General features: G+C 40.0%; 1 protein-coding gene across 25 annotated transcripts in view; it reads left to right on the top strand.

Moving 5' to 3' along the window:
• DST (dystonin) overlaps positions 1 to 15,156 on the top strand; it is a 744,334-nt gene that overhangs the window by 333,848 nt on the left and 395,330 nt on the right. For all 25 annotated transcript variants that reach the window (XM_073675444.1, XM_073675441.1, XM_073675455.1 and 22 more), the window contains one exon: positions 10,652 to 10,729. In XM_073675444.1, coding sequence (XP_073531545.1) covers positions 10,652 to 10,729 — 78 coding nt within the window. The remainder of the gene's footprint in view (positions 1 to 10,651; positions 10,730 to 15,156) is intronic.

Genomic DNA, 15,156 nt, shown 5'->3' with positions numbered 1-15,156 from the left:
AGTGATTGGCAGCAGTGGTATCTATACAAAGTATTGGATTACATTTTGGGCGAAATGGCTAAAATAATGGTAAGGTCAAATGTGCCTAAAACTCCAATTAGAGTTGAAGAAGTATAACAGAGCCAAGGAACATATCCTTCTAAGAACTCCCTAACCCTCCCTCCCACCATACAAGGCCCTCTTGGCTCCACCATTTGTAATTTTGCAGCACACGATGTAGAAACACATGGGAAGAACTCTCCATTCCTGCAGCACATGGATTTCATAGTGCAGAACTCTTAATAAGTGCTGTTGTTATAGAAACTAGGGTTCTCCTTTAGTATATGACTCTCCATCTCCCTTTGCCAGTCCCGCTGACCCCCGCTCCGGCCTGGAGAGGAACACAGGATGGCCCACATAAGGAAACATTGGAGGGTGGGATACAAGGAGTGTTCAGAACCCCAATCACACTGGAAATGAGGTATTCTCTAAGGCAGAGAGCGTAGAGCAATATGTGTATAACCTTTACATTGTACCTGTGTCACAGTGGTATAGTGTATACCTATAAATAATATACACACTTGCGCAGTCCCTCCTGACTGTTGGGCTCAGGCTGGTTCAGGAAATGCATTGCTGCTGTGGCTTCTGAAGCCCTCCAATGCCAGGACCCTGTTCCCAGTGTGGCAGAGACTGTGGTTATAAATTTGAGGTTCTTAGTTCACATTTTGAACAAATTATATCAGCCCATATACTCATAGAAGTCAAAGTCCTTTGATCATACACTAACAGACTTACCTCTCCTGGGCTGAGGCCTACAAAATTATAAGGCAGGTAGGATCCAGCTCTGCGGTAGCGAAAAACAAAAGGGCAAAACGTGACTTGGTATCAGGGCTGTGGAGTCGGTAAGCCAAACCTCCGACTCCGACTCCTCAATTTCCATGACACCAACTCCGACTCCACGACTCCACCTCCCTCATACATGGCTCATGTCTAAGTGATAAATTTACTGGAGCACAGATTCATCTCAGCTAAAAGTCTAGACCCTTAGATCAGGAATAGGACAGACATTTATAGGACATTTCATAACTTTCCCAAATTCTTATGAAAAAAATATTCCCCACAAACTGCATTGAACTACTGCACCCAATTTATTATATATTTTAGGAGTCGGAGTTGGTCCATTTTATACCGACTCCAACCCCACCAAAATGGTCTACGACTCCGACTTCACAGCCCTGCTTGGTATGAAACTCTGCCATTGTGAGAAGTTGTCATAGCTGTCTGGGTCAGATGGAGAAAAAAAGGAAAGGGAGCATGTACTATTAGAAGACGACACCTTTAATTTTACACAGTCTGCTAATATCAGCGATGATTGTACACGTTTAGTACATAGGGACACTGCTACCAGATAAGTGATTTAGACACAGGGCAATGGTGTGTGTGGAAGTGAGGGGCTAATATAGGGAACAGAATGGGGCCTATCTCTTACTTAATCCAACACTATGTATGTGACATCATGACTGCAGGGCTGATGGGAACCACCTGAGTGGCGGATCCTGAACAACCCCGTTAAGTTCTGTACGTATGTAGTATTGTGCTGATACAGAAGGCATATGCTCCCGGAGCAGATCTGTTGTAGTGATCCTTGGGCATCCTCAACCCATGACTGTGAGATAATCTGGGTAACGCTAGTATTCTGGATGTAAGAGTAATGGAAGATATATTTTGTTTTATCGTCTTTGGACAGTATATCACTGCTAGTCAGATTATTCACAGTCAGAAAGCTTGTTCTTCACTGCATCCCGCTCCCCAGTTCTCTGTCTTATATATGCAGTTTGCTTCACCTACCCTTTCTTCTCTGTCCCTCTTTCCCTGGCTGTATGAATCTCTGTTGGCATAAATACAACGTGTATTAGCAATTGGCATGTGGATTTTCTTCATTTCATGATGCTTTGGCACATTATGTGGGAGATGTGCGGAAAAATTAGACACTTCATTTTACTCCATGTCATTGGAACCTGGAGAGGATGAGATACACAGTTGTATTACACTGCTTATGTGTTGGGTGTGAGCAAAACGCCACTTTCGTAGATCGCACAAGTGGAATTTATCACAAATTTGGCGTCCATAGACTAGCACAGTTGTGTTCTTTAGTGTAACTCTGCCACCTAGTGGTACAGGCAGTGTACTAAAATGTAACCATTGCTATGAAAGATATTCATAAACGGCAAAAATGCTTTTCCATTAGTCCTAGGCGTCATTCAGATGTCTGTGATTTTTGTAGGATGTAAAAACATGGACCATTGTTCATCTGTGTGTTAGTTTCTACCATCAGTGATTTTTCACTGAAAAAAACAATAACTGCTAAGCTTCTCCAATGTACTGCATTGTTAATCACGGAGAGCACACGAGCTGTACACTGATGATGTCTGTGATTTTCACGTACCCATAGCCTTTTAAGGGTAAAAGGAATTCATCACTCGGATCAAAAACGTACTTCTGTGACTTTTTTGCTGATCATTCAGTATGTAAAAAAAACACTGACGTGTACTGCTCCATGGACAATAGTGGGTATATGTTCTATCCATGGAAAACACATATGTGATTCACAGACGTCTGAATGAGGCCTTAAAGCAGATCTGTCCCCAGATTTCACAATGCAAACTGCATACATTATTAAATAGATCTTTTAGTCCTGATGAGGCTGGTGTGCAGCTCCCGACTCATTTTAATATCAGCATTAAAACTTTTGAAATGAAAAAACTGGAGCGTCGATCCATTGATTTTCAATTATTATTTACACCAATATCATCAGGTCTAAGAGATCTGTTTAGTAATGTATGCAGTTTGTATTGTGAAGACTGGTGCCACATTCACTTTAAATAATATTCACCATCAGTGAGTGGAGTGTTCTCACCACTTTTTGTAACTTTACAAGTGTCTCGTACTACAACGCACACATCACTGATGTGATTTTCCATGCTATGTGTACCTTGCTTGTCCAGAAGCTCATGTGTGATAGCTCCAAAGGCATTTTTTCTTTCAGTAAATGTAGTGCAGTCACACTGTAATAGGTGATAATGCTACCAATGATCTGAGCATTATAGATTGCTATCAGACATGTTCATCTGTACCTTCGTTATTATGTGATAGAATTTCTCTAGCCTCCTCCTACAATGTTCCCTTACCAGTATCACAGTGCTCAGACTCATAACTTACCAATATCTCATATAAACACCCTTTACCATAAATCCTCCAGTGTAGGCATCATCTTCCCGTATACATATCTCACGCTAACTCTTATCCTACAATCATCCAGCTTGGACATCACACTCCAACCCTCATCCTAAAGTCTACAAGTACATCAGGCTCCAACCTTTATTCTGCAATCTTCCATTATAGACATCCCTCTCCAACCCTCAGCCTACAGTGTTCCCATATAAGCATCTCGCTCTGACCTCATCTTACAATTTTTCCCGTATCCCGACTGCTGGGAGACATGCATGATGACCCCATTAACTTAACATGAAAGAAAACCAGTGGCTGGACTCTTTAATGTAGTGTAGTTAGCCTGTGGATTCTTTAATGTAGTGTAGTTAGCCTGTGGATTCTTTAATGTAGTGTAGTTAGTCTGTGGACTCTTTAATGTAGTGTAGTTAGCCTGTGGACTCTTTAATGTAGTGTAGTTAGCCTGTGGACTCTTTAATGTAGTGTAGTTAGCCTGTGGACTCTTTAATGTAGTGTAGTTAGCCCGTGGACTCTTTAATGTAGTGTAGTTAGCCTGTGGACTCTTTAATGTAGGGTAGTTAGCCTGTGGACTCTTTAATGTAGTGTAGTTAGCCCGTGGACTCTTTAATGTAGTGTAGTTAGCCTGTGGACTCTTTAATGTAGTGTAGTTAGCCTGTGGACTCTTTAATGTAGTGTAGTTAGCCCGTGGACTCTTTAATGTAGTGTAGTTAGCCTGTGGACTCTTTAATGTAGTGTAGTTAGCCTGTGGGCTCTTTAATGTAGTGTAGTTAGCCTGTGGACTCTTTAATGTAGTGTAGTTAGCCTGTGGACTCTTTAATGTAGTGTAGTTAGCCTGTAGACTCTTTAATGTAGTGTAGTTAGCCCGTGGACTCTTTAATGTAGTGTAGTTAGCCCGTGGACTCTTTAATGTAGTGTAGTTAGCCCGTGGACTCTTTAATGTAGTGTAGTTAGCCTGTGGACTCTTTAATGTAGTGTAGTTAGCCTGTGGACTCTTTAATGTAGTGTAGTTAGCCTGTAGACTCTTTAATGTAGTGTAGTTAGCCCGTGAACTCTTTAATGTAGTGTAGTTAGCCCGTGGACTCTTTAATGTAGTGTAGTTAGCCCGTGGACTCTTTAATGTAGTGTAGTTAGTCTAGTGACTCTTTAATGTAGTGTAGTTAGCCTGTGGACTCTTTAATGTAGTGTATTTAGCCTGTGGACTCTTTAATGTAGTGTAGTTAGCCTGTGGACTCTTTAATGTAGGGTAGTTAGCCTGTGGACTCTTTAATGTAGGGTAGTTAGCCTGTGGACTCTTTAATGTAGGGTAGTTAGCCTGTGGATTCTTTAATGTAGTGTAGTTAGCCTGTGGACTCTTTAATGTAGTGTAGTTAGCCTGTGGACTCTTTAATGTAGTGTATTTAGCCTGTGGACTCTTTAATGTAGTGTAGTTAGCCTGTGGATTCTTTAATGTAGTGTAGTTAGCCCGTGGACTCTTTAATGTAGTGTAGTTAGCCCGTGGATTCTTTAATGTAGTGTAGTTAGCCTGTGGACTCTTTAATGTAGGGTAGTTAGCCTGTGGACTCTTTAATGTAGGGTAGTTAGCCTGTGGACTCTTTAATGTAGGGTAGTTAGCCTGTGGATTCTTTAATGTAGTGTAGTTAGCCTGTGGATTCTTTAATGTAGTGTAGTTAGCCTGTGGACTCTTTAATGTAGTGTAGTTAGCCTGTGAACTCTTTAATGTAGTGTAGTTAGCCTGTGGACTCTTTAATGTAGTGTAGTTAGCCTGTGGATTCTTTAATGTAGTGTAGTTAGCCCGTGGACTCTTTAATGTAGTGTAGTTAGCCTGTGGATTCTTTAATGTAGGGTAGTTAGCCTGTGGACTCTTTAATGTAGTGTAGTTAGCCTGTGAACTCTTTAATGTAGTGTAGTTAGCCTGTGGATTCTTTAATGTAGTGTAGTTAGCCCGTGGACTCTTTAATGTAGTGTAGTTAGCCTGTGAACTCTTTAATGTAGTGTAGTTAGCCTGTGGACTCTTTAATGTAGTGTAGTTAGCCTGTGGACTCTTTAATGTAGTTTAGTTAGCCTGTGGACTCTTTAATGTAGTGTAGTTAGCCCGTGGATTCTTTAATGTAGTGTAGTTAGCCCGTGGACTCTTTAATGTAGTGTAGTTAGCCTGTGGACTCTTTAATGTAGTGTAGTTAGCCTGTGGACTCTTTAATGTAGTGTAGTTAGCCTGTGGACTCTTTAATGTAGTGTAGTTAGCCTGTGGACTCTTTAATGTAGTGTAGTTAGCCTGTGGACTCTTTAGTGTAGTTAGCCTGTGGACTCTTTAATGTAGTGTAGTTAGCCTGTGGATTCTTTAATGTAGTGTAGTTAGCCTGTGGACTCTTTAATGTAGTGTAGTTAGCCTGTGGACTCTTTAATGTAGTGTAGTTAGCCTGTGGACTCTTTAGTGTAGTTAGCCTGTGGACTCTTTAATGTAGTGTAGTTAGCCTGTGGATTCTTTAATGTAGTGTAGTTAGCCTGTGGATTCTTTAATGTAGTGTAGTTAGCCTGTGGACTCTTTAATGTAGGGTAGTTAGCCTGTGGATTCTTTAATGTAGTGTAGTTAGCCTGTGGATTCTTTAATGTAGTGTAGTTAGCCTGTGGACTCTTTAATGTAGTGTAGTTAGCCTGTGAACTCTTTAATGTAGTGTAGTTAGCCTGTGGACTCTTTAATGTAGTGTAGTTAGCCTGTGGACTCTTTAATGTAGGGTAGTTAGCCTGTGGATTCTTTAATGTAGTGTAGTTAGCCTGTGGATTCTTTAATGTAGTGTAGTTAGCCTGTGGATTCTTTAATGTAGTGTAGTTAGCCTGTGGACTCTTTAATGTAGGGTAGTTAGCCTGTGGACTCTTTAATGTAGGGTAGTTAGCCTGTGGACTCTTTAATGTAGGGTAGTTAGCCTGTGGATTCTTTAATGTAGTGTAGTTAGCCTGTGGATTCTTTAATGTAGTGTAGTTAGCCTGTGGACTCTTTAATGTAGTGTAGTTAGCCTGTGAACTCTTTAATGTAGTGTAGTTAGCCTGTGGATTCTTTAATGTAGTGTAGTTAGCCCGTGGACTCTTTAATGTAGTGTAGTTAGCCTGTGAACTCTTTAATGTAGTGTAGTTAGCCTGTGGACTCTTTAATGTAGTGTAGTTAGCCTGTGGACTCTTTAATGTAGTGTAGTTAGCCTGTGGACTCTTTAATGTAGTGTAGTTAGCCCGTGGATTCTTTAATGTAGTGTAGTTAGCCCGTGGACTCTTTAATGTAGTGTAGTTAGCCTGTGGACTCTTTAATGTAGTGTAGTTAGCCTGTGGACTCTTTAATGTAGTGTAGTTAGCCTGTGGACTCTTTAATGTAGTGTAGTTAGCCTGTGGACTCTTTAGTGTAGTTAGCCTGTGGACTCTTTAATGTAGTGTAGTTAGCCTGTGGATTCTTTAATGTAGTGTAGTTAGCCTGTGGACTCTTTAATGTAGTGTAGTTAGCCTGTGGACTCTTTAATGTAGTGTAGTTAGCCTGTGGACTCTTTAGTGTAGTTAGCCTGTGGACTCTTTAATGTAGTGTAGTTAGCCTGTGGATTCTTTAATGTAGTGTAGTTAGCCTGTGGATTCTTTAATGTAGTGTAGTTAGCCTGTGGACTCTTTAATGTAGGGTAGTTAGCCTGTGGATTCTTTAATGTAGTGTAGTTAGCCTGTGGATTCTTTAATGTAGTGTAGTTAGCCTGTGGACTCTTTAATGTAGTGTAGTTAGCCTGTGAACTCTTTAATGTAGTGTAGTTAGCCTGTGGACTCTTTAATGTAGTGTAGTTAGCCTGTGGACTCTTTAATGTAGGGTAGTTAGCCTGTGGATTCTTTAATGTAGTGTAGTTAGCCTGTGGATTCTTTAATGTAGTGTAGTTAGCCTGTGGATTCTTTAATGTAGTGTAGTTAGCCTGTGGACTCTTTAATGTAGGGTAGTTAGCCTGTGGACTCTTTAATGTAGGGTAGTTAGCCTGTGGACTCTTTAATGTAGGGTAGTTAGCCTGTGGATTCTTTAATGTAGGGTAGTTAGCCTGTGGATTCTTTAATGTAGTGTAGTTAGCCTGTGGACTCTTTAATGTAGTGTAGTTAGCCTGTGAACTCTTTAATGTAGTGTAGTTAGCCTGTGGATTCTTTAATGTAGTGTAGTTAGCCCGTGGACTCTTTAATGTAGTGTAGTTAGCCTGTGAACTCTTTAATGTAGTGTAGTTAGCCTGTGGACTCTTTAATGTAGTGTAGTTAGCCTGTGGACTCTTTAATGTAGTGTAGTTAGCCTGTGGACTCTTTAATGTAGTGTAGTTAGCCCGTGGATTCTTTAATGTAGTGTAGTTAGCCCGTGGACTCTTTAATGTAGTGTAGTTAGCCTGTGGACTCTTTAATGTAGTGTAGTTAGCCTGTGGACTCTTTAATGTAGTGTAGTTAGCCTGTGGACTCTTTAATGTAGTGTAGTTAGCCTGTGGACTCTTTAGTGTAGTTAGCCTGTGGACTCTTTAATGTAGTGTAGTTAGCCTGTGGATTCTTTAATGTAGTGTAGTTAGCCTGTGGATTCTTTAATGTAGTGTAGTTAGCCTGTGGACTCTTTAATGTAGTGTAGTTAGCCTGTGGACTCTTTAATGTAGGGTAGTTAGCCTGTGGACTCTTTAATGTAGGGTAGTTAGCCTGTGGACTCTTTAATGTAGGGTAGTTAGCCTGTGGATTCTTTAATGTAGTGTAGTTAGCCTGTGGACTCTTTAATGTAGTGTAGTTAGCCTGTGGACTCTTTAATGTAGTGTAGTTAGCCTGTGGACTCTTTAATGTAGTGTAGTTAGCCTGTGGATTCTTTAATGTAGTGTAGTTAGCCCGTGGACTCTTTAATGTAGTGTAGTTAGCCTGTGGATTCTTTAATGTAGTGTAGTTAGCCTGTGGACTCTTTAATGTAGGGTAGTTAGCCTGTGGACTCTTTAATGTAGGGTAGTTAGCCTGTGGACTCTTTAATGTAGGGTAGTTAGCCTGTGGATTCTTTAATGTAGTGTAGTTAGCCTGTGGATTCTTTAATGTAGTGTAGTTAGCCTGTGGACTCTTTAATGTAGTGTAGTTAGCCTGTGAACTCTTTAATGTAGTGTAGTTAGCCTGTGGACTCTTTAATGTAGTGTAGTTAGCCCGTGGATTCTTTAATGTAGTGTAGTTAGCCCGTGGACTCTTTAATGTAGTGTAGTTAGCCTGTGGATTCTTTAATGTAGGGTAGTTAGCCTGTGGACTCTTTAATGTAGTGTAGTTAGCCTGTGAACTCTTTAATGTAGTGTAGTTAGCCTGTGGATTCTTTAATGTAGTGTAGTTAGCCCGTGGACTCTTTAATGTAGTGTAGTTAGCCTGTGAACTCTTTAATGTAGTGTAGTTAGCCTGTGGACTCTTTAATGTAGTGTAGTTAGCCTGTGGACTCTTTAATGTAGTGTAGTTAGCCTGTGGACTCTTTAATGTAGTGTAGTTAGCCCGTGGATTCTTTAATGTAGTGTAGTTAGCCCGTGGACTCTTTAATGTAGTGTAGTTAGCCTGTGGACTCTTTAATGTAGTGTAGTTAGCCTGTGGACTCTTTAATGTAGTGTAGTTAGCCTGTGGACTCTTTAATGTAGTGTAGTTAGCCTGTGGACTCTTTAGTGTAGTTAGCCTGTGGACTCTTTAATGTAGTGTAGTTAGCCTGTGGATTCTTTAATGTAGTGTAGTTAGCCTGTGGACTCTTTAATGTAGTGTAGTTAGCCTGTGGACTCTTTAATGTAGGGTAGTTAGCCTGTGGACTCTTTAGTGTAGTTAGCCTGTGGACTCTTTAATGTAGTGTAGTTAGCCTGTGGATTCTTTAATGTAGTGTAGTTAGCCTGTGGATTCTTTAATGTAGTGTAGTTAGCCTGTGGACTCTTTAATGTAGGGTAGTTAGCCTGTGGACTCTTTAATGTAGTGTAGTTAGCCCGTGAACTCTTTAATGTAGGGTAGTTAGCCTGTGGACTCTTTAATGTAGGGTAGTTAGCCTGTGGACTCTTTAATGTAGTGTAGTTAGCCTGTGGATTCTTTAATGTAGTGTAGTTAGCCTGTGGACTCTTTAATGTAGTGTAGTTAGCCTGTGGACTCTTTAATGTAGTGTAGTTAGCCTGTGGACTCTTTAGTGTAGTTAGCCTGTGGACTCTTTAGTGTAGTTAGCCTGTGGATTCTTTAATGTAGTGTAGTTAGCCTGTGGATTCTTTAATGTAGTGTAGTTAGCCTGTGGACTCTTTAATGTAGTGTAGTTAGCCTGTGGACTCTTTAATGTAGTGTAGTTAGCCTGTGGACTCTTTCATGTAGGGTAGTTAGCCTGTGGACTCTTTCATGTAGTGTTGTTAGCCCGTGAACTCTTTAATGTAGGGTAGTTAGCCTGTGGACTCTTTAATGTAGGGTAGTTAGCCTGTGGACTCTTTAATGTAGGGTAGTTAGCCTGTGGACTCTTTAATGTAGTGTAGTTAGCCCGTGAACTCTTTAATGTAGGGTAGTTAGCCTGTGGACTCTTTAATGTAGGGTAGTTAGCCTGTGGACTCTTTAATGTAGGGTAGTTAGCCTGTGGACTCTTTAATGTAGGGTAGTTAGCCTGTGGACTCTTTAATATAGTGTAGTTAGCCTGTGGACTCTTTAATGTAGGGTAGTTAGCCTATGGACTCTTTGATATAGTGTAGTTAGCCTGTGGACTGTTTAATGTAGGGTAGTTAGCCTATGGACTCTTTAATATAGTGTAGTTAGCCTGTGGACTGTTTAAAAAACTATCAGTTAACAGCTTACTGGTTTTCCTTGATGTTAATGAATGCACATATGATACATGTGCTTTGGCTTTTTTGTCTTTGTTCTCGTTAATGGCTGCAATGTATTATATTCACAGATCTAAATATAATGTTAATGCCAAAAATGCAGGTGCCTTGTGTACATCATGATAACACCACTAGAAACGTGTCTTCTAAAAAAGCATAATTTACCCGGAGGGGTCTGAAAGTTGAGATCTGGGGGGTTTGTAAAGTCCTCACCAGGAGATCTGGTGGTCACTGATAATGTTCTTTTCCTGATTAAATATCAAATGACTTATAGAGTACAAAATGTCTTGATTTTTATTATTTCCATTGTTGTCCTAAAGAGTTTTTAGACTTTAGAATTGGTTCCTATAGAATCACAATATTAAAGTAAACTGTATAATGAACTTGTGATGTATTCCGAGGTGTCCTGATACTACTGATCCACATGGTTGAATTGTTTTAGGTAAAGTATTTTATATAGTTTATCTTTATTTAATATTGTGACTTGTAGGAATTATTCTTAACAGTTTCAAAGCAATCAAACAAACAAAAAAATACAATGATGGCTGTAAGATGTAGTTACAATCTTTGTTACAATCTTCTTTTCTGTTTTCCATTTTCAGCCCAGAGAAAAAGGTCGAATGCGCTTTCACAGACTACAGAATGTACAAATTGCACTTGATTATTTGAAAAAGCGTCAGGTAATGCATTTCATTCTTTGTTTTTTATATATATATATATATATATATATATATATATATATATATACAGTGGGGAAAATAAGTATCTGATATACTGCCGATTTTTCAAGTTTTCCCCCTACAAAAAATGGAGAGATCTGTAATTTTTAGCATAGGTACCATTCACCTGTGAGAGACAGAATCTAAAAAAATATAGAAAATCACATTGTATGATTTGTACATAATTAATTTGCATTTTATTGCATGAAATAAGTATTTGATACAATAGAAAAACAAAACTTAATATTTGGTACAGAAACCTTTCTTTTCAATTTCAGAGGTTAGATGTTTCCTGTAGTTCTTGACCAAGTTTGCACACACTGCAGCAGGGATTTTAGCCCACTCCTCCATACAGATCTTCTCCAGATCTTTCAGGTTCCGGGGCTGTCGTTGTGCAAAATTGAGTTTCAGTTCCCTCCAAAGATTTTCTATTGGGTTCAGGTCTGGAGACTGGCTAGGCCACTCAAGGACCTTGAAATGCTTCTTACGGAGCTGCTCCTTAGTTGCCCTGGCTATATGTTTCGAGTCATTGTCATTCTGGAAGACCCAGCCACAACCATTCTTCGATGCTCTTACTGAAGGAAGGAGATTGTTGGCCAAAATCTCGCGAAACATGACCCATCCATCCTCCCTTCAATATGGTGCAGTCTTCCTGTCCCCTTTGCAGAAAAGCACCCCCAACGTGTGATGTTTTCCCCACTATGCTTCACGGTTGGGATGGTGTTCTTGGGTTGTACTCATCCTTCTTCTTCCTCCAAACACGGAAAATGGAGTTGATACCAAAAAGTTCTATTTTGACTTCATCTGACGACATGACCTTCTCGCATGCCTCCTCTGGATCATCTAGATGGTTATTGGTGAAATTCAAATGGGCCTGGACATGTCATGGCGTGAGCAGAGGGACCTTGCATGCCCTGCAGGATTTTAATCCATGGCGGTGTAGTGTTTTACTAACGTAATGTTTGAGACTGTGGTCCTAACTCTCTTCAGGTCATTGACTAGGTCCTCACGTGTAGTTCTGGGCTAATTCCTGACCTTTCTCAGAATCATCCTTACCCCAAGAGGTGAGAACTTGCATGGAGCTCCAGACCGAGGAAGATTGACAGTCGTCTTGTATTTCTTCCATTTTTTAATAATTGTGCCAACATTTGTTGCCTTCTCGCCAAGCTGCTTGCCTATTGTCTTGTTGCCTATCCCAGTCTTGTGCAGGTCTACAATTTTGTCCCTGGTGTCCTTAGACATCTTTTTGGTCTTATCCATGGTGGAGAGGTTGGAGTGTTATTGATTGAGTGTGTGAACAGGTGTCTTTTATACAGGTAACAAGTTAAAACAGATGCAGTTAATACAGGCAATGAGTGCATAATAGGAGGGCTTCTTTAAGAAAAAAATAACAGGTCTGTTAGAGGCAGAATTCTTGCTGGTTGGTAGGTGATGAAATACTTATTTAATGCAAAAACATGTAATTTAAAAATTCAACAATGTGATTTTCTGTTTTTTTTTGTTTTGTTTTTAAATTTAGATTCTATCTCTCACAGTTGAAGTGTACCTACGATAAAAATTATAGAACTCTCCTTTCTTTGTAGGGGTGAAAACTTGCAAAATCGGCAGTGTATCAAATACTTATTTTCCCCACTGTAAGTATGTTTCTAAAGGTGCTATTGACATGAATTTCTTACCAGATGTCAGTAACAATCCATCCAATCCATACAGGCGAAGAAATCAGATCAAAGATGTCCATAAATTAAGTTATGTGTAATAATGAGAAATGACACAGGAAAAAAGTATTGATCATAAAGAGAGGTGCAAAAAGCCATGGAAAGTCTTTACACCAGCTGAAATCTATCAGTAATTAGTAAGCAATCCTGCCACTTAGTGAAAAATAATATCAGCTGGTTCAACTGATGAACTATAAAAAAGATGTCTCATTACCAAAGTGCCACACAAGAAACATCTCATGATGGGTAAAAAAAAGTGAGCTGGCTCAAGACTTTTGCAAGATTATTGTTGCAAAAGATAATGATGGCAGAAGAATTTCTAAACTACTGAAGGTTCCAGTGAGCACTGTTGGGGCCATAATCCAAAAGTGGAAAGAACATAATTTCACCATAAACCGGCCCCGACCCCTTGCTCCCCGCAAGGTTTCAGACAGAGGAGTGAAAAGAATTATCAGAATAGTTGTCCAAGAGCGAAGGACCAGCTGTGGAGAGCTACAGAAAGACCTGGAATCAGCAGGTACAATTGTTTCAAAGAAAACTATAAGTAATGCACTCAACCTCCATTGCCTGTATGCACGCTCACCACGCAAAACTCCTTTTCTGACAAAAAGCATGTTCAAGCATGTTTAAAGTTTGCTTAACAACATTCAGACAAGCCTGTGAAATACTGGGAGAATGTAGTCTGGTCAGATGAGACCAAAATTTAACTCTTTGGATGCCATAATACACCCCAAAAGGCACTGCAACACCATGCCAACAATGAAGTTTGTAGGTGGGAACATCCTGGTGTGGTGCTATTTTTCAGCATATGGCATCGGCAAACTTCATATGATTGAAGGAAGGGGAATGGACAAATGTACAGAAACATTGATAAAAATCTGCTGCCATCTACCAGTATGATGACGATGAAACGAGGGAAGACATTTCAGCAAGATAATGATCCCAAACACACAGCCAAGGAAACTGTCAATTGGTTTCAGAGAAAGAAAATAAAGCTGCTACAATGTCCCAGCCAATCACCTGAACTGAATCCGATAGAAAAGGAACTAAAGCTCAGATCATAGAAGGAGCCCACAGAACCTTCAGAATTTGAAGAGTGTTTGTGTGAAAAATGGGCTAAAATCACACCTGAGCAATGCATGTGACTAGTTTCTCCATACAGGAGACATCTTGAAGCTGTCATCGCCAACAAAGATTTTGTGCGAAGTGTTAAATAAATTTCAGTAAGTGTGTTCAATACTTTTTCCCTGGGTCATTTCTCATTATTACACATAATTTATGGACATCTATGGTCTTTGCCTGTGTGGATTTGATGGGTCATCTGGTAAAAATAGCAACTTTAGAAATATATTTACTTAGAAAATTGGTGATGTGTTCAATTATTGCACCCACTGTATGTATGTATGTATGTATGTATGTATATATATATAATATGTATGGACATAGAGATATACAAGTTTGGTCACACTTGTTCATGTAATGGTTTTCCTTGTTCTTATTGAAACGTGCACATTGTAGATTCAGACTCAAGGCTGCAAAACCATGAAGAAGCAAAAATGGAAACAAGGAGTAAAGAATCGTGTGAAGCAAACCAGAATATGTGTTAAGCCTTTGATTCCTAAGAGTATTCCCCTTTTACTCTGCTGACAGTTTTACACACCCTTGGCATTCTTTCATCCAAGTGTTAAGTGTCAAATGTTAAGCCTTCAGAAAGTGTTTGGGACTATCCAGTGTGTTTTGCAGAGGCAGTGTTAGTACAAACTTTCATAAATTACTAAGCCCTAGTCTAGAATATGGCAAGAACCACTCAACTAAGCAAAGAGAATTGACAGTCTATCTTTACTTTAGGACATGAAGGTCAGTCTATCCTGCAAATTGATAGAACCTTGAAAGTATCCTAAAATGCAGTCTGAAAAAAAAAATCAAAATAGTGAAACTGTCACTTGAGGACCGCCCAAGAAAAGAAAGACCAAGAATTACTTCTTCTGCAGGGGATAAATTCAGTAGAATTACCAGCCTCAGAAACTTCAAATGGACAGCATCTCAGATAAAAGATAGATGAAGCAAAGACATCAAGCAGCAGACACATTTCAACATCTAGTGTCCAGAAGGGACTGTGAGAAGCAGGCCTTTATTGTCGAATTGCTGCAAAGAAGCCACTACTGAATACTGCAAGCATGAAGAGACTTGTTTGGGCCAAGCAACAAAAGGACGGGACGTTAGATCAGTGGAAATCTGTACTGTGATCTGCTAAGTGAAAATATTAGATTGTTGGTACCAAGTGCTATGTCTTTGTGAGATGCAGAATAGGTGAGAGGATGGTTTCTACATGTGTGGTGCCCACTGTGAATCATGTAGGCAGGGTAGGTATGATGGTGAGGGAGTGATTTGCTGGTGACACCTTTAGTGATTTGTTCCAAAGTCAAGGCACCCTTACCAAGCATGGCTGCCACATTATTCTGCAACAACATGCACCCTGTTTGGTTTGCACAGGACAATGACCCAAAACACACCCAAGAAGGAGAGGAATGGAGTGCTGCATCAGATGACATGGCTTCCACAATCACCTGACATAAGCTAAGATGGTTTATAATGAGTTGGACCGCATAGTGAAGGTAAAGCAGCCAACAAGTGCTCCGCACCTCTGAGAACCCCTTCAAGATTGCTGGAAAG

The sequence above is a fragment of the Phyllobates terribilis genome, unplaced genomic scaffold, assembly GCF_046119375.1.
Source record: "Phyllobates terribilis strain yellow unplaced genomic scaffold, ASM4611937v1 Scaffold_3__8_contigs__length_932513732, whole genome shotgun sequence".
In the NCBI taxonomy this organism is placed as follows: Eukaryota; Metazoa; Chordata; class Amphibia; order Anura; family Dendrobatidae; genus Phyllobates; species Phyllobates terribilis.
Note: the sequence above shows the minus strand (reverse complement) of the source record. Positions and strands in the feature narration are given on the sequence as shown.